Genomic DNA, 23,053 nt, shown 5'->3' with positions numbered 1-23,053 from the left:
GGCGGGGCTGGTGGTTGGGAGGCGGGAAATACTGCTGGACAGACTTATACGGTCTGTGCCCTGAAAAAGACAGGTACAAATCAAGGTAAGGTATACACATATGAGTTTATCGTGGGCAGACTAGATGAACCGTGCAGGTCTTTTTCTGCCGTCATCTACTATGTTACTATGTTATTATGAACCAAATTTATAAATGGACCTGAAAGAAAGGCATAAAAAAAAAAAAGTACTCAGCGGTATTCTAAAAACAGTGTCAACGTTAGGCACCATTAATAGAATAGCACTTATAGCACTGGGATCTGCAGCTACCTTTAGGCGCAAGAATTTACATTAACTGAATCCTGGTGTAAATCCTCGCGCGGCACGGATCCATCTTATTCTATAAGAGGGTGAATAAACTGTGGGAATGCCGCTGATCTGCCTATAACCCGCCCATGGCTGTGCCTCCTTTTGGAGCCACATATAAATATGTACATGTTAATTTAAACTGATGCCAATTAGCACCAATAATTGATTGCTATTGCTCAATATCGGCACCAATTGGCTCATTATTCAATTACATTGCACATGCAAATTAGGTGTATGCCGAAATTTGTGTGCACACTTTTTAGCACTATTTATAGAATTTGTGGGTATATGGACAATTATCAGGTTTTTTGGATAGTAAAACAATGAGGGCCCTGTTTACTAAGGCACGTTAGCGTTTTTAACGCACCTACAATTAGAACGTGCGCTAACCGTGTAGGTGCCTATAGGGCTTTTATAGGCGCATACATGGTTAACGCGTGTTAAAAATGCTAACGAGCCTATAACGCAATTTAGTAAACAGGGCCCTGAATCTTTTAAGCCAAACTATACAGAAAAAATTGGACCGATGATTAGACTGAAGAAGCTGTAGCGCTGAGACATGTTTTTGTTTCATATATTTATTTATTCATTCATTCTTATATCCCACAGTTATCAAAAAACAAGTTTTGGTTCAATGTGGCTCACAACTGATAATAGGGATTAGAGTTGGAATTCGATTACATTTATTATGAAACATTTGTGCGTAGGAGATTAACCATAAACTTTCTTAAAACGATATGTTTTTAGTTCCTTTCTGAACTGGAGATAGTTGTTGATGCTTCTTGACTTTGGGAACCTAGGTAGCTGAATCCACCCATGTAGATGGATTTTTAGGTGATGTTTCTGCAGTTGGGTAGGTGAAGTAATAAGTAACTCCTTGCTCCTGGGCTTGCGTTTCTTGGAGATAGTTCAATCAGGTTTAGCATGTAGTCGGGAGACATGCCAAACAGTATTTTAAAGATTAAGGTGCTAGTTTCAAACAACAGTCTAGCTTTGAGCGGGAGCCAGTGTAGTGGAGTTACTCTCTCATATTTTGACACATGATGGGCCTTAAACATTTTTTCTAAATACTTTGGTTTAGAGAGTTTGAGAATGGGTTTTTTGATTATTAGATTTTTTTTCTATAACAATTATAGTATTTTAAAACACCAACCCTTGTACCTTAAAATAATTCTCCTTGCAGATTGCAATATTACAATATGAGAAGTGCATGGATTTTTACATGTTCGTGTATTCTGCATCACGTCACAAACAATAGCTTGGCTCATAATAAACAACTTAAACCAAGCGCAGAGACCACTAATCTACTGGTTGTATATGTAGATATGATTAAGTAACGTGTATAAATTAAGTAATGACCAGCGCTGAGGTGTTGAGTTGTAGAGTAGGAGTCGGAAGCAATTTTAGGTAGTCAGAATCAGTAAAAATGTACCGAGTCCAACTCCAGCTTCAAAATTAAAAAAAATTATAATGCATGGTAAATTTATAATTTTATACTTATAAATATCTTTGTACAGGATCTAAAATTATATTTACCAGTACTTTAGATCCAGAACAAAAAATGTAAAACTTAGTATCAGTTGGAGTCAAAGGTTTGATATACCAACTGCACAGTCCTGGTAATCACTCCAATTTTATGAACCTAGGAATGTTTGCACTGCAAAAACGCAATGTTATCTATAAAATATAGATCCTAAGTCCATACAGTAACAGATCATAAAATCAAGTTTAAAAAAAGAAGACGAAAATGAAAAAGATGGAATGAAGAAAACTATTTTTCCTCACCTCTGATAAGGCTGATGGTTTAATACACTGACAGCAGGAGCACAATAGCCAGATCCCCTTCACAGAAAAAGGCTATGGGAAACCACTTAAAAAGGGCAGTATACACAAGAAATTCTCCCAAAGTGGCAAAAACCATCAAACCTAAGATACTAGTTTGCCAAAGGTCTGGGGCCATAGGAACCTCACTTTAAAACTTAAGTCGGCATAGACATGATCTTCCTTTAAGCTTTACTTTATTTGAATTTCTAGACCGCTTGTACCAAAGGAAGTTCTAAGTGGTTTACAAATGTTCAAAATTGAATATTAAGTAACGGAGACAATCCCTCGGGAACTACAACAAACATAAAATGTACAATAAACATATAAACGTTATAACAAAAATTAACATAGGAATCTCTATAAAAGAATCTTCTTTACCTGTTTTCTGAATAGCATATAGTTATACAAATAATCTAAACTTAAACCCAAATCTTTCCAAACTCTAGGGGCTTGGTAGGCCAATAACTGTGCATACACAATCGTTTATTCTTTTAGGGGAAGGAAACACAATCTTCTCAATAGAGCTGAATTCCACATGCAAAATCATATAACTTGGACATTTTCCTACTAGAGTTTTAAACAACATACATGTTAATTTGAATAAAACTCTTGCCTCTATTGGTAACCAATGCAAATGTGATCGTATTTTTTCAATGACAAGATTTAATGCACTGCTGTATTTTGAGCAGATTGTACTTTACGTAGTTGATTTTTAGGGGTTCCAAGTATAAGAGGTTGCAATAGTCAATTTTGACAATACTAATGATTGTACTAGCAACCTAAATTGTACTATCTCAAAGAATTTCCTTATTTGCCTTAACTTTCACAACAGGGAAAAAGAACTTTTTATCCGCTTTGAGATAGGAGAATTGAATGACAAAGTTTGACCTAAATACACTCCAATAACTTAGTTATAGGTTGCAAAGAATAATGCAAATTACTAAATGTTCTGTTCCTTCAGAGGGTCTGGTTGGTAATCCAACAATAATTTTTGCTTTTTCTGAGTTCAGGAGCAGCTGTGGTCTAAAGTGCAATCAAGTGCAATCAAACCCATTCATACTTGTAGTGATGATTCTACTCTACAATTTTTATCCCTGACGCAGTGATGATGAAACATGGGCATGTGGGGGTTCTGAATTTGCTTTTATGTTTGCAAATGAAGGGCTTATTTCCAACAACCACTACATCCAATGCAACTCTTATGGACTTAGTGGGTTTTGGAAATATGCCCTTCAAGTTAGCTGGTACATTTTTTACTACTTCTGATTATTTACCAATTATAGCTTTCATACAGTTAGCATTTTCTCCTGCCTTGTTTCTGTTGTACATCTTTCCTGCACAGCCCAGAAGAGTTAAGTGTTTGAGAGATTGTTTAGATAAGATTGTGTGGTGAGTCAAGTATGGGCAAAGGTTTCTGACTTGTTCGCGCTGACATCATTTGTCAGACATGCTCTGTGCACATCCTCTGTCTTTTTCAACCTATTTTCTGAAAGAAGGCAGCTGTGGGATGTATTTATAGATCTATATATACTGCTGAATGCTCTATTACCAGTATATATATATATATATATATATATATATATATATATATATATATATATATATATATATATATATACACATACACATACAGAGAGAGAGAGAGAGAGAGAGAGACATATATATCTATATCTACAGTGGGGGAAATAAGTATTTGATCCCTTGCTGATTTTGTAAGTTTGCCCACTGACAAAGACATGAGCAGCCCATAATTGAAGGGTAGGTTATTGGTAACAGTGAGAGATAGCACATCACAAATTAAATCCGGAAAATCACATTGTGGAAAGTATATGAATTTATTTGCATTCTGCAGAGGGAAATAAGTATTTAATCCCTCTGGCAAACAAGACCTAATACTTGGTGGCAAAACCCTTGTTGGCAAGCACAGCGGTCAGACGTCTTCTGTAGTTGATGATGAGGTTTGCACACATGTCAGGAGGAATTTTGGTCCACTCCTCTTTGCAGATCATCTCTAAATCATTAAGAGTTCTGGGCTGTCGCTTGGCAACTCGCAGCTTCAGCTTCCTCCATAAGTTTTCAATGGGATTAAGGTCTGGTGACTGGCTAGGCCACTCCATGACCCTAATGTGCTTCTTCCTGAGCCACTCCTTTGTTGCCTTGGCTGTATGTTTTGGGTCATTGTCGTGCTGGAAGACCCAGCCACGACCCATTTTTAAGGCCCTGGCGGAGGGAAGGAGGTTGTCACTCAGAATTGTACGGTACATGGCCCCATCCATTCTCCCATTGATGCGGTGAAGTAGTCCTGTGCCCTTAGCAGAGAAACACCCCCAAAACATAACATTTCCACCTCCATGCTTGACAGTGGGGACGGTGTTCTTTGGGTCATAGGCAGCATTTCTCTTCCTCCAAACACGGCGAGTTGAGTTCATGCCAAAGAGCTCAATTTTTGTCTCATCTGACCACAGCACCTTCTCCCAATCACTCTCGGCATCATCCAGGTGTTCACTGGCAAACTTCAGACGGGCCGTCACATGTGCCTTCCGGAGCAGGGGGACCTTGCGGGCACTGCAGGATTGCAATCCGTTATGTCGTAATGTGTTACCAATGGTTTTCGTGGTGACAGTGGTCCCAGCTGCCTTGAGATCATTGACAAGTTCCCCCCTTGTAGTTGTAGGCTGATTTCTAACCTTCCTCATGATCAAGGATACCCCACGAGGTGAGATTTTGCGTGGAGCCCCAGATCTTTGTCGATTGACAGTCATTTTGTACTTCTTCCATTTTCTTACTATGGCACCAACAGTTGTCTCCTTCTCGCCCAGCGTCTTACTGATGGTTTTGTAGCCCATTCCAGCCTTGTGCAGGTGTATGATCTTGTCCCTGACATCCTTAGACAGCTCCTTGCTCTTGGCCATTTTGTAGAGGTTAGAGTCTGACTGATTCACTGAGTCTGTGGACAGGTGTCTTTCATACAGGTGACCATTGCCGACAGCTGTCTGTCATGCAGGTAACGAGTTGATTTGGAGCATCTACCTGGTCTGTAGGGGCCAGATCTCTTACTGGTTGGTGGGGGATCAAATACTTATTTCCCTCTGCAGAATGCAAATAAATTCATATACTTTCCACAATGTGATTTTCCGGATTTAATTTGTGATGTGCTATCTCTCACTGTTACCAATAACCTACCCTTCAATTATGGGCTGCTCATGTCTTTGTCAGTGGGCAAACTTACAAAATCAGCAAGGGATCAAATACTTATTTCCCCCACTGTATATAGATAGAGAGAAAGATATAAACCTTCTCCAATGGCAATATATCCATTAATTGCAATCTTAATATAGGTATATAGATATAGATGTCTAGACAGGCAGAATGGACATCATTAGAGCAATTTGATATCTCTGAAATGGATTAATTCAGCTAATTAACATTTTGTTGATGACCACAATACATTACATGGCTCTGAGTCAGGTTAGCCATAAATGCTCATAGGAAGTCACTCTTGTGGGTAAGCAGCGTTCTGCGTTAATAACTAGGCATTTATAAGACTGCTTTCCTGATATGTACATAAAGTTATGTACCTTCAGTCTCTACATGAGCAACATTACCCCAACAAAGTGGCAGGGCTGCCGAGATGGGGGGCAGGGGGACAAAATTCCCTGGGCCTCCAAGGGGGGCCCGGCACTTGGGACTCTCTCTCTCTCTGCTGATGGGATCCGAGTGATCGTGTCCCGACAGGAGCAGGAGAGAGAAAACACCGGAACCCAGGCCCCCCCTTGGAGGCTGGGGAGGGGGGCCCGGAGACGCAGACAGTGCAGGTCTTCCTCCAGTGCTGCTCTTCTGCCCATTGCTTGCTGAGCGGCTGCTTTTCCTCTCAGGCGCGCATGCTTGGTTTTGAAACCGAGCATGCCCTGAGAGAAAAAGCAGCCACGGGGCAGGCAATCAGCAGAGTGAAGAGTCAGCACTGGAGGAAGTTGTCTTCTGCTGGCAGGGCCTCGGGACCCCCGCCAGCCTAGGTATTTTAAATTTTGAACTTTGGCAGCAACCCGGCAGGGGGGGGGGGGCAGCAGCGGCAATGATCATGGTAAGGGCGGCAGTGGATGACAATTGTGGGGGGAGGGGCGGCAGCGGCGACGAATGTGGGTGGGGGCGGCAGCCCTGCCTCGGGCCCAGTTCAGTCTCTCAGCAGCCCTGCTAAGTGGGGATGTTGCCAGAAAAAGGGTTGAGGCGGGTCATTTCCACACATACCTATGAAAATATTCAGTTTCCATGTAAATGCCTATCCATCATAACCTGGACTCCTGAGGATATTTTTTATTCTTTCCAACACAACAGAAATTAGAAAGATTTTATAAAAGGGGTCAAGGTGGTCTGTCTGTCCATCTGCCTGGGGGCAAAATAACTCTCTAAAAATGTAATGGAATGGGATGAAACTTGGCTTATAGGAAAGCCTAGTGAATAAGACTAATTCACTAGGGGGTTCCAGAGAAATAAGCTCCCCCCAAAAATGGCCCACCACATTATCTGGCGTGAAATTGGGAATATCACTGAAATACGGCCAAATAGGTTTTTTTTAATATCATAAGAATTGCCATACTGTGTCAGACCAAAGGTCCATCTAGCCCAGTATCTTGCTTCCAGCAGTGGCCAATCTAGGTCACAAGTACCTGGCAAAATCTCAAAAAGAAGCAGGATTCCATGCTACTGACCCCAAGGATAAGTAGTAACTTTCCCTGTGGCTACCTTGATAGCAATTTCTAGACATTTCCTCCAGGAACTTGACCAAACATTTTTTAAAACCCCAAATATGCTAACTGCTGTTACCACTTTCTCTGGCAATGAGTTCCAGAGCTTAGAAACATAACAGCAGATAAGGGTCCATCTAGTCTGTCCATCCTCAGCAACTACTATCTCCTCCTTTCCCTAAGAGATCCCATGTGCTTGTCCCATGCTTTCTTAAATTCAGACACAGCCCTTGTCTCCACCACCTCCACTGGGAGGCTATTCCACACATCCACCACCCTGTCTACGAAAAAGTATTTCCATAGATTACGTCATAAGTACGACAGATTTAATTTGCTGATCTCCAAGTTTCCCTCATTGTTCTGTGTATTATTTATCTCAAGTTATACATATTGGGGGAAATTCTATAAAAGCCACTAAAAAGTAGACATTCAAAGCTATTCCATAAAGGCCGCACCGGGATAAGTGTTCTTTATAAAATAGGGTGCGAGGTCTTACGCCAGCTGAAACCTGGTGTAAATCCTGGTGTGCAAGTTGGACATGGATCCTCATTATTCTGTAACACTGCGGGCATTTTTTCTGAATGCCCCTAATCCACTCATGCTCCTCCCTCTTTTGAGTTGCACATGATCTAAATTTAGGTGCCCATTGTTACAGAATAGCACGCAGCCAGATCGGCACAAAAATCATAATCAGTGCCAAGTGCGTGCTTGTTAATTCTAATAATTAAATTATTGGAGCCAATTAGCTAATCATTTTGGGTGCAGATCTGGGATCCACATTCTTTATAGAATCAGGGGATTGTACACCACCTTGAGTGAAGCTTTTCATAAAAGTGATTAACAAATCCCAATCGATCAATAAAAAAAAAAAAATCTATGGAAGAAGGAGTTCAAGCTTCTGTAACAAAAGAACATTCAGTAAAACATAGCAGTTGAGGAATTTCTCCTTTCAAACTGCTTCTCCCTGTTCTCTCCCAACCCCTCAAGCTGCCCCTATTCCCACCAGAACTATCCCCTGAAACTACTGTAGCACCCCAAAACTATCCCTACAAAAAATTACCCCTGTAATTGCCCCATCTCGCAAAATACCCCCACAAATCAAAACTACATGCTCACAACTGTCCCACTACCCTGAATGTACACTGCTTTTGATAGCTTTCAGGCTGGCAGGTAGTGTATAAGAAATTCAAAATAAATTAAATAAATAAAAAGTCAAGAAACAGTTCTTATAGTGACACCTTCTATGAAGCCTTTTTGCTAAGGCCTAGAACATTTAGTGCTACTGACCAGCGACACTCAACTTTCACCAGTCATGGACTTAACAAATGTTATGCTAAAAAAAAAAAGGCCATGAAAGCATCAGCAAAGCTTGTGCCGAGAAAAGAAGTCATTTGTAACTGTCATACAGCACAGACTCAGGATGACCAGGCATGCAGAGTACAGTAGACTCAAGTACATTGCTTCAGGTACAAACTTTTGTGAGCCCTCCTAGGACAGAAAAATATCCAGAGTACCTGAATGTAACTCACCTTGAGCTACTACTGAAAAAGGTGTGAGCAAAATCTAAATAAATAAATAATAAATCAATAAATATATGCCAGACTGCAGAGACTATCATTCAATGAAGTTTCAGAAAATAAAGCCCAAATATTAATGACACCAAAATAAAGAAACCATACTAAGAACAGATACACACACATATACATATATAGATAAGACAATATAATTCTGAAGTATATTTTTAATACTTTGTTTTGTGTGCTGAGTATATTTCTTATAAATATGTTGATGCTAAACGTACATTTTTAAGTTATCTCAATACAGAGCATAAAGCACATTCCCAGAAGGATAAGTCAGTACAATTCTTCATGTTTCAAGGATAATGATTTCATTCTCCATAAAAGAAATGAAGCGATTCATACTGTAACAGCACACACCTTTCTTTCCCTCCTGCATGTGCAATACAGTGGGTGTCTTTACGAGGGATAGAAGGTCAGTTTAACTTGCGTCTGTCGCTGCTCGTAAGTCAGGGCAGGAAGGAAGGGTGGGTTTTGAAAAGAACTGGCTCTCTGAGAACAGGAAGGGAGGAGAGTTTAGCCAGCCTGTTGGGTACCCAGCTCCTTCATTTATTGGAAGTAAGGTCATTGATGAGATGAATCCCAGCTCTGTGCTGCTATGGAAAGGCAGTGAGCCGATAGACAAACATGTCCTTGTTGCACTGAACGATCACGTTCTTCCCTCATAAATGTACAACATAGGAGCTGGAGTGTAACTGGTCTGCGCAAGCACACGGGTGTTCAAACCTTGTGTTTCATTAGGACTCGACCACACTTCATGTAAATGCTTTCTAGTATTTGCTTTGGCATCTACTGTATAAATAAACTGAATGAAACTGGTCTCTAGGCTGTTTGCTATAAGCTGTACAACTTGCTTAACTTTCAATGAATGTGTCATTATGCCATCAAAATTCAAATAAGGAAAGATAAATTAGGTAAGTATTTAATGGCCATAAATGACTCTAAACTTACTATTGAACTATATAAACCTGTTAACTAATATTAGTAAGAAACATACATTAACAACCAGTATAACTTTTCTCTTTTATTCCCTTATGAGGTTCTCTCTCCTTGTTTTTCCATTTCTCTCTCTCTCTCTCTCTCTACTAACCCCATACAGATAGTCTTCCTGGGTAGCTTCCCTAAACATTAAATTATTGCCACTATTCTTTGTAAAATTATATACTTGTCTTTCACACAGGTACATTCTTACATTTTTATTTTATTTTCAAGCAAACAGATGTTCTCTGTCCAGAATAATGCAAAGACAGTATTATGTTTGAGACATACAGAGCAAAGAATAAATACAACAAAAATACTATCAAAAAATACTACAATGTAAAGTTATCAAAGACATCAAATGGATTTGGTAAAGTATCAGATGGTGATCTTAAACTGGCATTGTTCCATTGGCTGAGCATTTCAAGCCCCTTTACATTAAACACAGAAAATGAAGGCAGATAAAGACTATGCAACCTATCCAAGTCTGTCCATCCAATTAAGCCCCCCCCCCACCCCAGAGGCATAGAAAGGAAAATAACATTTTTAGACAAGGAATTTTTTTTTTTTTTTTGGGGGGGGGGGGGGGGCTAGTTAGACCCTGCACTAAGATAGTTTGACTTAACAGTAGCACATGTTGATAACTCCCCCCCCAAATATGCTTTTATAATATTTTACATTTTCATATACTACTTACAAGTTAACAAAAACTATCAAAGTGGTGTTCCATCATAATCAACCTCCCCCTCCCCACCCACTCCTCAACCTTCCAAACAATATTAAAGATAATTTATCTCTCAACCCCTCCCCCTACTTATCTATCTATATAAAGCAGCAAACAGAGCCCAAAATACAAAGATATAACTTAACACTAAACAGTAATTTCCCCTATCTGACCACGATATTGACCCCCCTCCCTCTTTAAACGCCCCCCAGGTGACTCCAAATGGACAGAAGACATCCAGTGGTCCCTCTAATACACTACATGGAAATAACCAGATTTTTAAAGCTTTCTTGAAATTTATTCTACAACTTGAGGGTAGGTACTGAGAAGGCACTCTCTGTCAGGTAAGTACTTCTAATATCCCGTAAAGATGGAACCAGTAACAGAGAACCCTGACTGGAACAGAGGGGGGGGCAAGCAGGAGAATAGCGCAGCACTTATGTTGAAAGCAAAGCAAAAATAACCTGGACACATACCATTTCTGAACAGGTTACAGACTAACTTCACTGTAAGACTATGGAGTCTGGCATTCTGGGCCATCTCAGAGCACTTCTTCCCCAAACTACATCAAATGACAAAAGGACCTTGCAATATGCATCTATAATGGCAGAGCAGTGAGCATGAATGATACTGGGATGCTGAATGTGCACACGGTGTGCTGGATTCAACAGTGTGTGAACATACATATAAATAAAAACACTCTTCCAACCCATACAATCAAGCGCACAATTGTCAGTAAAGTCTAAACAAGATTTAAAAAAAAAAAAAAAAGCAGCAAAAAAATTAATTCAGTTGACTGCATGAAGGATGGTTCTTTTAGGTTTAATTCTACTTTTCTTCTAAATAAAGCAATGCTTGTAGCACTCTATCCAGAGAGACAGTCAGAAAAAGTAAGTTTCCCAGTACCTTATAACCAATGTGCCTCAAACCCTTTCTAAATAGACCACCTTGAGGGACTGAGAGGATAACATCAACCAAGCTGATCCAGTTCTCGCCATCCATGCTGAGACGGTTGATAGGGCTGGCCACACAAGCTAGCTTTGACAGATTTACAGCAGTGGGATAGTGGTCTTACAGGACTTGAAAAAACACCAATAGGGGCTGGGGAAGTGATAATTTTATAAAGCTCTTAGCATGTGAAGCTTTTTTTTGAGACACAGAAAAGGTCTTCTGGTACATGGGCACCAATCCAATGGCACATACTTACATGTGTGCCATATGCAGGCGTTCTTGGGGGGGGGGGGGTGGGAAGACATGGTTTGTGCAGAGCGAAGGTAAGGTTGCAATGTAACTGTATATCCCATATAATAATTCTTAATAATTCTCACCTCCAACGTTCTGACTTGCCTGGGACCATGGCTCATTCCAAGTTGGTCTGCTAGGATCCATAGATCAGGCTGACATCACCATAGCCATTATGATGTCAACTTCAGAACCCGGGGGGAAAAAAAACATGCCTCACAGCTGAACCATGTCCAGAGGAGGGTCGCTGGACATGGGTGGCTGGAGGGGGGGCAGGAGAGAGAGGAGGGTCACTGGACATGGCTGGCTGCAGGGGGGGCAGGGGGTCACTGGACAAGGGTGGCTGCAGGGGGGGCAGGGGAGAGAGGAGGATCGCTGGACATGGGTGGCAGGAGGGAGGCAGGGGAGAGAGGAGGTTCGCTGGACATGGGTGGCTGCAGTGGGCACAGGGGGAGAGGAGGGTCGCTGGACATGGGTGACTGCAGGGGAGCCGAAGAAAACCTTGCTAGCGCCCGTTTCATTTGTGTCAGAAACGGGCCTTTTTTCACTAGTTTCATATACCAGTATACATATAAAGCATGTGGACACATTTACACCTTCTAGTTAGAATGTTAGGAAATATTAGGAAAGGAATGGAAAACAAAAATGAGAATGTTATAATGCCTTTGTATTGCTTCATGGTGTGACCACATCTCAAATACTATGTGTAATTCTGATCACCGCATCTCATAAAAGATATAGCGGAACTAGAAAGATACAGAGAAGGGTGATGAAAATGATAAAGGGGATGGGACGACTTCCCTATGAGGAAAGGTTAAAGCGGCTAGGGCTCTTCAGCTTGGAGAAGAGACAGCTTATGGGGAGGTCTATAAAATACTGAGTAAAGTAGAACGGGTATACGTGGATCACTTGTTTACTCTTTCCAACTAGGACTAGGGGGCACACAATGAAGCTACTAAATAGTAAATTTAAAACACACTGGAGAAGATATTTCTTCACTCAACGTGTAATTAAACTCTGGAATTGGTTGCCAGAGAATGTGGTAAAAGCAGTCAGTTCAGCTGGGTTTAAAAAAAGGTTTGGATAATTTCCTAACAGAAAAGTCCATAAGCCATTATTAAGATGGACTTGGGGAAAATCCACTGCTTATTTCTAGGATACGCAGCATAAATGTATTGTACTCTTTTGGGAACTTGCCAGGTACTTGTGACCTAGATTGGCCACTGTTGGAAACAGAATACTGGCCATTATGGACTTTCGGTTTGTCCCAGTATGGCAAAACACTTAAGTTCTTATGCTTCAGAACAAGTGAATATATGTGCATTGGAATTTATGCACTGCTTGGGCTTGATCTGGGCACCTGTTTTATAAAGGCACATAAGAACCTATGATGCATTTATAAAGCAGGCGTCATTTTGGACTTCTCACATCCATGCTCTGTTACACAATCGGGCCCTTAATAAGCAAATCTTTCCTGGAGTATGAGCAGGTGTCTGCAGGTGACCCAGAGTGGCAGACTTGCTTTTGGAGCCGCGAGAGGCTCAATTTTTGTAGGGGGCAGCTTTAAGAAAGGCCCCGGCTCTGCCTGAGTCTCAGGGCAGATTTGTGGGGGACCCCCCCCCCCCCAACCCCAGAGATTAAAAAATACCTTGGATTACATATGGGAAGCTTTCAAATAATTTAAAAAGCTGTCAGCTAAAAAAACAAAAAAAACACACACATAGGCAGTGACAAACCTCACAAGCTTGCTATTTGTTTTCAATAGCGTCTGCAAATGCTGCACGGGGGGGGGGGGGGGGGGGGGGGGGGAGATGGCTTCAACTTTTTGATGTCATGTCATCTCCTGTCATAAAACCTCCTTGACATTTACAGTGTTGCCACCTAATTCAGGCCCCAGGATTGAAAATCAGAAGCTGCTAAAAGTTATCCAGCTACTGGCCAATATTCAGACCAGTACCCAGATAACCTGGATAGAGTAAGGACAGCTTTTTTGCTGTCCTGACTTCATCTGTGGACTTACCTTGTCAGCAGACTATTGCTGCTGAGTAGGTCCTGGCTCCAACCTGACTCCACCCCGGACTGCCCTGGAAATAACCAGATAGCGTTGCAGCAGTCTGCCTGAACTTTCTGTGACACTATCCCCCAAATTCTATATATGGCACTCAAAATTGTGCATGCAAATTTGGGCATGCCCAATTTCTGCACACAAATGAACAAGCTAATTAGTGCCAATAATGGGTGGTAATCAATTATTGGACCTAATTGGCCACATTTAGAATGTATGCACCCATCTTCCTAGTCGGGATTCTATAAAGATGCGCATGTAAATATTTCCACGTGGATCCAAAAAGGGGGCACACAGCCATGGGAGAGGCATGGGCAGATCCTGGGCATTCCTAGAATTTGCATGCAGTATTACAGAATATGCTAGATCCGCACCTAATATAGACGTGAGGATCTACACCAGGTTTCAGTTGGTGTAAATCCTCACAACCAAAACAGTGCAGATCCTGGCGCTAAGAGCTATTTTATAAATGGCGCCCAATTTGGGGTGCCGTTCATAGAATAGCGCTTAGTGCTCATTTTTCTGGTGCCCAAATTTGGGTAACAATACTCTAAGGAAGGGAAATTACTATCATACACACAAAACTATTCCCAACCTTTATCCTGACATGGTCCATGTTTTGCCAAAGCTGTCTTAACTAAAGAAGTGCCTTGAGACAGCTTCGGCGAAACATGGACCATGTTGGGACCCTATCTATTGCTTCTGTTTTGGCAAGTTAAGTGCACATGAATTTTTTTTCACAATTTAAGTTTGGAACTTTGGGCTGTTGGTGGAAGTATCGTTCTATGATTATAAGTCCAGACATAGAAAAAGACAGCTGCGTCTATGGTTGTCCGTTGTATGTATATATATATATATATATATATGTATGTATGTATGTATAAACAAACAACAAATCAATACTCATGAATGCATATGAAGTCAATCGACGCACGCATATGACATCCGTCTATGGTGCACACAAAAAGGTTTGCTTTACGACAAGAGACTACCGCAAAGGTTGTCAAAATCGTTTTCTCTTGCTATAAAACTGTCACGCAATAGAGACACATTCTTTACAAGTGTGTGTATCTTGTGCTCTCTAAAGTACTCTCATCTTGCATTTGTCTGCAACAGACGTGGATGGAAGTTTCTTCCTACGCTTTCTATAGGAGTACAAACATGGTGAGCCAAGGGGAGAGGACAACCAGGAAAGGTAGGAGGTACAGCAGCCGCTGGTTAGACCTTTGCGTTCCCAATCCCGGTGGGGTGTGTATCGCATGCGGGTGGCCTTGGAAGAAAGGTCAGACCAAAAACTGGAGTATGACTACCATTTAACAAGAACTGCTATTTATGAGCTATCTGAGGACATCAGAGATAATGTTGATCCACCAACAGCTCAGTCCCATGCAGTGCCTGAGCTGGTGAAGCTGCTTGGCATGGGAACCTTCCAGCATGTGATAGGAGGTTCCAGCAGTGTGAACCAGTCTACTGTCTCTAGACATTTGACCCAGATACTGCGAGAACAAAAAAAAAACATGCCAGGTAGTATATCCAGTTCCCAGAGGAGGAAGACCAACTGCAGGAGTTAAAACAGGACTTTTTTCAAATTGCTGGTATGCCTAACGTATTGGGTGCCATTAACTGCAATGTGCTATTCCTTCCCCCATCAGACGACAAAATGGTGTACTGCAACCACAAGCCTGAGTACTTGAACATCTAGGTGGTCTGTGATGCTAAGCTAAGGATCCTGGATGTCATGTCCAAGTTCCCTGTGAGCTGCCATGACTCATGCATCTTTACAAACTCTGCCAACTGGTGCAAATTTGGTCACCGATTGCTACTGGTTGAGTGTTATTGTCAGATACCATACCACATGGGGGATGAAGCAGTTCAGAAGGGAGGGGAAGTAATGGCAGAGGTTTGGAGGATTGGGGAGTAGATGGGCTACCAGCAGGTAGGAGGGAGGGAGGGAGGGAGGGAGGGAGGGGGTATATAAGTATGCAGCTATCCTACTGAGAAATACCACTGGAAAGTTGGGGGTGGAGGCTGTGTCAACCTTTAAAGAACTTGAGTGATTGATACATTATACATCACTAATTGACAGTTGTGTTCTTATAGACAATGGTGGATACAGATGCAAATCGTGGTTGATGACCCCACTCCCAGCACTCTGCATGAAAGCAGAGAAGAAATAAAATGATGCCCACATCTCAATCAGGGGTACCATTGAGTGTATTTTCAGGGTACTGAAGAGTCAATTCCGCTGTCTGCATCTCTCTGGAGGATCCTTGCAGTATTCACCTGACAAGGTGGCAGACATTGTGACAGTGTGCTCCATGCTCCATAACACTGCACTCTGGTATCAACTTAAGACCACTGTCAATGTGCCACCAGAGTTGGACATCTGCCCTCCAGCAATGGGATCAGATGTCACCAAGAGAAATGAGGTGCGACGGAAGCCGACTGAAGAGTAGTTCATCTGCTGCCTGTATAGTTTTATAGTGTACTGTGCTTTCTCAGACTTTTATTTTTTTGTTTGAGGAGTTTTTTTGGGGGGTTATTACAAAATATACCAATAGTATACTGTGGCCATGGGAGGGGCATGGGTGAGTGAGACGCATTCCCAGAAATTAAGTGCGATGTTATAAAATGGGGTCATTTAGACACCCAACTGCCATTAGTTGCACCCTATCAGGTTTCAGCAGGCGTAAGTGTGGCAGGCAAAGTTAGGCGTGAGATCCACACTAAACTAATATTCTATAAAGGGCTCTCTGTCCAGAGAACCCTTGCAAAATACTTGTTTAGCGGGGTTCTTACTGGCACCTAACTTTGAGCTTGCTGATCGGATGGCTGTTTCTTTGTTCTCTCTGTGGATTAACTTGTTTTTATAACCACGTGTATACATAGAGGATTTATTCAAGCCAATCAGCTTCTTCTCAGAGAAAGTTGTTTGTGACCCCTGAGGCAGGTGCTTTGGCGCCGAAACACGGACCATGTCGGGTCCTTGATATGAATATTCTGAATAAACTGTTTCTTGATATTATCTCCCTATTGGTTTTGCACATTTGTCAGCCTCTACTTTTGCTGTTTTACCTAACTTTGAGCGCCATTTATAGAGTTCTCCCTAACCATAAAATTGGGCGCCCAAGTTTACAGAATGACAGGGTTGATGTGCACATCTACACACAGAGTGCTATCTGATTATTTTATTTGTGTACATTGCTTCCCACATCCCATCTAAGCCCTTGACTGTTAAAACACTGGTCATCGTTTCCAATTTTCCCCACCCTTTTCCTAAGTCCTGGTGATTTTTTTGTCTTTGGTAGCTTCGCCAGGACTTTTTCATTGCCCTGAGCGAGAAGCAGGCTACAAATAACTCAGATGAGGGAGACAAACATTAATTTCTTTTTGCTATCACAAAGCTTAAATCAGATATTGGGTTCAGAGCACAAAGTGTATTTGGATGCAGAAAAATGTCTCAGGGTCAAACAGGAAATAAAATACTAATGGCATCTCTTGAGCAGCTGTGGGCATTAATCCGCTGCCTTCTCCCCATTCAATTTCATTACTTCTGTCAAACCCTTAGTTAACTCGGGGGCTAAAAGAGGTTACTTTAGTTTTTATTTGAAGAAAAAAATAATGTGTCTAAACTACCTAGCACTAATTTTGTCCAGAGTGTTAACTTTTTAACCAAAGGTAAAGCTTCCTAGGGGAACAGGTCTAGTAGTTCATTTAACTATTACAATGTCCACCTCACAATTTTCAGAATGCAGAGATTTAGAGATTTTCTGTAAAATGAGAAAATGATTTTAGGGGTTCAGTAGATATGCTCAGAGGTTACTAAAATTGATATATTCTTTCCCAGACCAAAATCAGGAGATCATTGTTAGACAACTGAAGCACAGTATCACTTACTTGATCAAATAAGGGATCCTCGCCTCGCTGTAGAGATTTCGTCAGGGGCTTTTCCTAAAAACAAATACAAAGAGAGACTTAACAGATGAAGCATTTACTTATACATATTTATAACAGCTACACAATCCTGTATCTTCATCATTATTAGTTGAACTACTTGTATTTCTTTCAAACAAGATACTGTAAAAGGTTGAAGAAATCAGCCATTCTTGTCACAACTGCGGATGATCATGTAAATGAAAATGGAATGCTTGACCTTCTCATGTAATCATTTATCACAGATACGTTATCTCTGTTTCCTCAGTTAAAATGACAATAAGGAGGTCATTTTATAAATCTTTTTACACACGTAGAATGCTGATTTCTGCATGTAAAAAGACCTCTTATAAAATTAGGACACACCTAAAAGTATGCATGGTACCAGTGACGTAACCACGGGTGGGGCTGTCAGGGCACAGGCCCATCCAACAGCAGCATACTGCCGCATAGCTGGCGGTAATTCTGCAAGCCCTGCCAGCTGAAGATCTCCCCGAAGGCCTCCAGAAACGCCTGTACAAAGCTCTGCAATCGGCTGCGCACACTCAGTTTTCACATTTGCGCAGAGTGCTGGCGGCAGTGGTTCAGGAAGCAGTTACCGAATGCCACTGTGCACAAGAGTTTCTGGGCGCCTTTGGGGAGATCTTCAGTTGGCAGGGCTTGCGGATCCCCACCAGCTCAGGTACTTATAGTGTCTTTTAAAAGTTGCGTGTGTGGGGGGGGGGTAGGGAGGGCATTTAGTGCCCATCCGTTTCCCCCTTAGGCTCACCTAAAATCTGCTCTCTGGATATACTACTGCATAGTAAAAGTAGACATGTAGTTGTAGAGTAGACACAATCCAGGTGGAGCATGGATGGGTTATTTTATCAAATCTGCAGGTAACTTTACTTGCTAACACTATGCCTTCTCTGGAACAGGTGTGACTGGCACCATCTAGGCACTATTTCTGCAGAATCTGCACCAGTATTTTATTTAAAAGAAAACATATCCACCTATTTCATTATAAAATAATAAGTGGGTTCCTGCCTCATTAACCTAAACGTCCTTTTACAAAATTCTTCACAGATTCTGAGCAGTTTACAATCAAGAAATCAACACAGTATGTTGAGAGTTACAACATCTAAGCAAAAATAAAATAAAGTGTGCAAAGAGATCTCCTTGTGAAATTACCCCATGGTGTAAAACTATGTGCGGTTGTAAGAAGGTGCCTACGTTCATGTGACCTGAATGGAGCTGTGCTTAGGAACACAGTCTGAGATGAGCATGGACGGAGTTGAAAACATGTGCATTTTATAAAACACATACATACTTGATACCCATATATTTATGCCTACTCCTGAGCAGGCACAGATTCATATTGCTGCATTTTAGGTGCAATTCTAAAGGTTTTATTAGGTTATTTTATAAAGATGCATAGGTGAGATGATGTTCTGAGCACGGCAGGGTATACTTGTTTTTGGTTCTAAATGCCAGCTCGCTGATCTACCCCATTCAGGTGGTACTTTACTGAACTGGTTCCATTCGTATCTGCTAAATAGACAGTAGCAGGTAAGGATTGGTTCTGCCTGTTCCAGATGGGTTGAGATACATACTGAAGTGCCCCAAGGTTCTTATTTGTTTACCCAACTTTTTAATCTGCAAGACCGATATTTTAAAGTCTCTTGATGGGTTTTTTTCCATCTTTATATGGACAACATCATATTGCATCTTCCCTTATCTACCCAGTGAAAATGGCTGGGACCCTGTGCTGTCTGGACTGTGGGGTGGGGGGACCAAGGATAGATACAATGAGTTCGTATCGTTACACTCTGATGCTGAAGATAGATGGCCCTAGGAGATAAGTACTACAGATGCCCAAGATTCTTTTGTGGGTAGAAGTGATCTCTTCAGTATAATAAGGTGGGAGTTACCTAACCGTATCACCATTTTTTCATATGTAATAGTGTCTACTTATAAGTGATATCCCTCCTCTCTTCCTTGTTCCTTTCTCCTCCTTTTTTGAGTTTATTTGGGGGAGAAACAGGGGATAAGAATATAAGAACCAGGTGCATCAAGCCCAGTATCCTGTTTCCAACAGTGGCCAATCCAGGTCACAAGTACCTGGCAAGATCCTAGAACAGTATAACAGATTTTATGCTGCTTATCCTAGAAATAAGCAGTGGATTTTCCCAAGATCATCTTAATAATGGTTTACGAACTTGTCTTTTAGGAAATTATCCAAACTTTTTTAAAACCAGGCTGAACTAACTGATTTTACCACATTCTTTGGCAATGAATTCCAGAGTTTAATTACATGCTGAGTGAAGAAATATTTTCTCCGGTTTATTTTAAATTTACTACTTAGTAGCTTCATTACGTGCCCCCTAGTCCTAATATTTTTGGAAAGAGTAAACAAGCGATTTAAGTCTACCTCTTCCACTCCAATCAGCATTTTACAGACCTCTATCATAACTCCCCTCAGCTGTCTTCTCCAAGCTGAACAGCCTCAGCTGCTTTAGCTTTTTCTCATAGAGAAGTCATCCCATCCCTTTATTATTTTCATTGCTCTTCTCTATACCTTTTCTAATTCCACTACATCTTTTTTAAGATGCGGCGACCAGAACTGCACACAGTATTCAAGGTGTGGTCACACCATGGCATTATAACAATCTCATTTTTGGTTTTCTATTCCTTTCCTAATAATTTCTAACATCCCATTTCCTTTCTGAGAATACCTTTTCTCTGAGATGGTGGTGCAAATCTAGAACAGATCTCCACTAGAGACCACAGGATCAAAAGAATTGCAGAATTCAAGCATATATGAAGCAGACGCAACTGAACGCAGAAGCAAAGAGGAAAAATAAGACCTGTGGAAGCACTGTCAGCAAGTACAAATGAGCAAACTGTGTGGCCCAAATAAAAAAAATGTAAGAAAAGTTCTACGTTTAGGGTCACACCGACATGCCATTGACCCCAGCATCCTGCCTCTGAGTGTGGCCAGTCCTAGCCAGCTAGATCCTAATGGGAAGATTCCTACTTGCTGCTCCCCACATTTACCTGGTTAGTGGGTATTAGAACCTAGACCACATACCCTGCAACAAATTCCACAGCTTAAATGTATGTCGACTGAAACAAATGTTCTTACTTGCACCTTAAATCTGCCACCAGTTAGGACTAGGAGCCACTTCATATAACTAATACTATTTAAAAATATAAATAGCCATTCCCAATTAACCACTAACATATGCCCCAGTGATACGGAGACAAATTAGGAATTATATCATATTTGTTAATCAGTGGCAAATGCTAAATGGTTTCAAGGCACCATAAGTGGAGTGGAGTGGAGTGGCCTAGTGGTTAGAGCACTAGTCTTGCGATCCAGAGGTGGCCGGTTCAAATCCCACTGCTGCTCCTTGTGATCTTGGGCAAGTCACTTAACCCTCCATTGCCTCAGGTACAAACTTAGATTGTGAGGGAAATACCCCGTGTACCATGTAACTCACCTTGAGCTAAAGGTTTAGTAGTTAATGCAAAAAAGAGCTCCTGGTGTGGAGTAGCTGCCTAGTGGTTAGAGCACTGAGACTGACATCCACTGCTTCAGGTACAAAATTAGACTAGGAGCCCTCCAGGGACAGGAAAATAACTAGTGTACCTGAATGTAACTCACCTAGAGCTAAAGTGTGAGCAAAATCCAAATTAATAAATAAATAATAGTGAATGTGCCCCACTGTGTGTGCACTTTGTTGACAGCCAGGAGACGGAAGACATCAGTTGTCTTCCAGGTGTGGCAGCCCTGGCTCAAACTAGTTCTTGTACGGCTGCCAAATTTGATATGTAATATATATTTTTAGAAAATATAAGTAACTCCCTCCACTGCTTTACTTGAACACAATATTGTGCTGATGGCAGAGTGATCACCTGAGCCATTTGTAACTATGGATATTATTTCTTGCAAACCCTGAGGTGTTGTGTTGTAATCACTGCTCTTATACTGAAACCATTCAATACTCAAATTACTAGTAAGAATAGCTCAAGGCTATCCATAGTATGCCAGGAGCCCAACAGTATATAAGCAAACAACTTCATAGCATTGTAAACTAGGAAAAGACATTTAAAGTATATATCTGTTGTAGTTAAGTTTTACAGTGTCTACAGAAAGTCAGTATTTGTCATAGCCTGGAAGTAAAATGCATTTAAAAAGTTTTAGTTCCATGTATCCACACATCCTACATCACAAAAAATAAAGAAAGAAGGAAAGAAAGAAAAGAAAAACACATGAGAAATATACATTCCATAAATTATTACAAAAGGAAGAAAAACAAAATCATGGACTAGCTTGGCTAGGTAAATGTTCAGCCTCCTTGTATTCCAGTTGTTCTGCTAAAGTAGTGTCAGTAACATTGCAAGCAAGTATTTCAAGGTTTGAGGAGGTGTTACTGGAGTAGCTCTATGCTGAAGAAGGATTTGTATATTATTGATAAGTTGCCACCTCTCTTATTAGGTCTACAGAGATTGAGGATCTTATAACTGGTGGCCATATGTCTTTAATGATAGGATCAATACTGAATGTAACTAAGTTTCAGTAATCATGACTAGACCAAATTGTTCATCTTCAATCCATCCCCTTATGAGCGCAGATTTATCCACCATGGATCTAGAATTTAAATAACCTATAGGTCAGTGGTTTCCAAATCTGGTCCTGGAGGCACCCCAGCCAGTCAGGTTTTCAGTATATCCACAATGAATATTCATGAAATATATCTGCATGCAGTGGAGGCAGTGCATGCAAATCTCTCTCATGAATATTCATTGTGGGTATCCTGAAAACCTGACTGGCTGGGGTGCCTCCAGGACCAGGTTTGGGAACCACTGCTATAGGTACTGAAATGAATGAGCACACTTGTTGCAGACTGCAACGTTGTATTTTAATTAGATGATGTTTAGGATATGAATCTTTAAGTCTGTGTCGAGAGGATTGGTACACATGAGTGGGATAAGTAAAACATGTATAAAGGCAGTCATTGCTATTAAATTGATGCTTTACATTTCTTGTCTTTAAAGCATTAAGTTTTAACCATTGCTTGTAAGGTATAATTAACAGTATGTTATAATTGTCTTCTAAAGAGACATGCTGGGAACCAAAAGCCAAGGAATCAGAAACAGTATAGACAAACAGTTAGCTAGATTACACATTAACAACATTATGTAAGATTAATAATACCTGAGGCTTACAATAAGGTTGAAATTAAATATAAAGTCCTTGCCCGAGACCATGCCCGATGACGCGCACAAACAGATGTGCATCTATGGCATGCCCCTTCAGCACGACGCTTGAGGCGCAACGTCCCAGCGACAGTCTCACTATTGAAGCAGCTGCAAGTGATGTTATCCAATCACAACTGGCTCAGGATGTCGGCAGTAATGGCAGTAGGATCGCTGGAGCTCAGGGAGGGCTTATGGTGGGAATGCGGAAACCAAGATAGAGCAAGGCCCTGGATGAATGACAAGTATTAGTGTGATCCCAGTGGTGTCTCACTATTGAAACGACTACCAGTGATATTCCGTGGAAAGCAGACTGCAGAGTACCACAATGATCACCGCTATCACCAATCCTCTTCAACTTAATGATGACCCCACTGGC

General features: G+C 41.2%; 1 protein-coding gene across 1 annotated transcript in view; it reads right to left on the bottom strand.

The window, feature by feature from the left end:
* The window catches only part of FRY (FRY microtubule binding protein), a 449,190-nt gene that overhangs the window by 356,077 nt on the left and 70,060 nt on the right, over nucleotides 1-23,053 (bottom strand). Inside the window, 1 exon segment of the mRNA XM_030200365.1 lies at nucleotides 17,398-17,451. Coding sequence (XP_030056225.1) covers nucleotides 17,398-17,451 — 54 coding nt within the window.

The sequence above is a fragment of the Microcaecilia unicolor genome, chromosome 4 (genome assembly GCF_901765095.1).
Source record: "Microcaecilia unicolor chromosome 4, aMicUni1.1, whole genome shotgun sequence".
Classification (NCBI taxonomy): Eukaryota; Metazoa; Chordata; class Amphibia; order Gymnophiona; family Siphonopidae; genus Microcaecilia; species Microcaecilia unicolor.
This window is presented reverse-complemented; position numbering and strand designations above follow the sequence as displayed.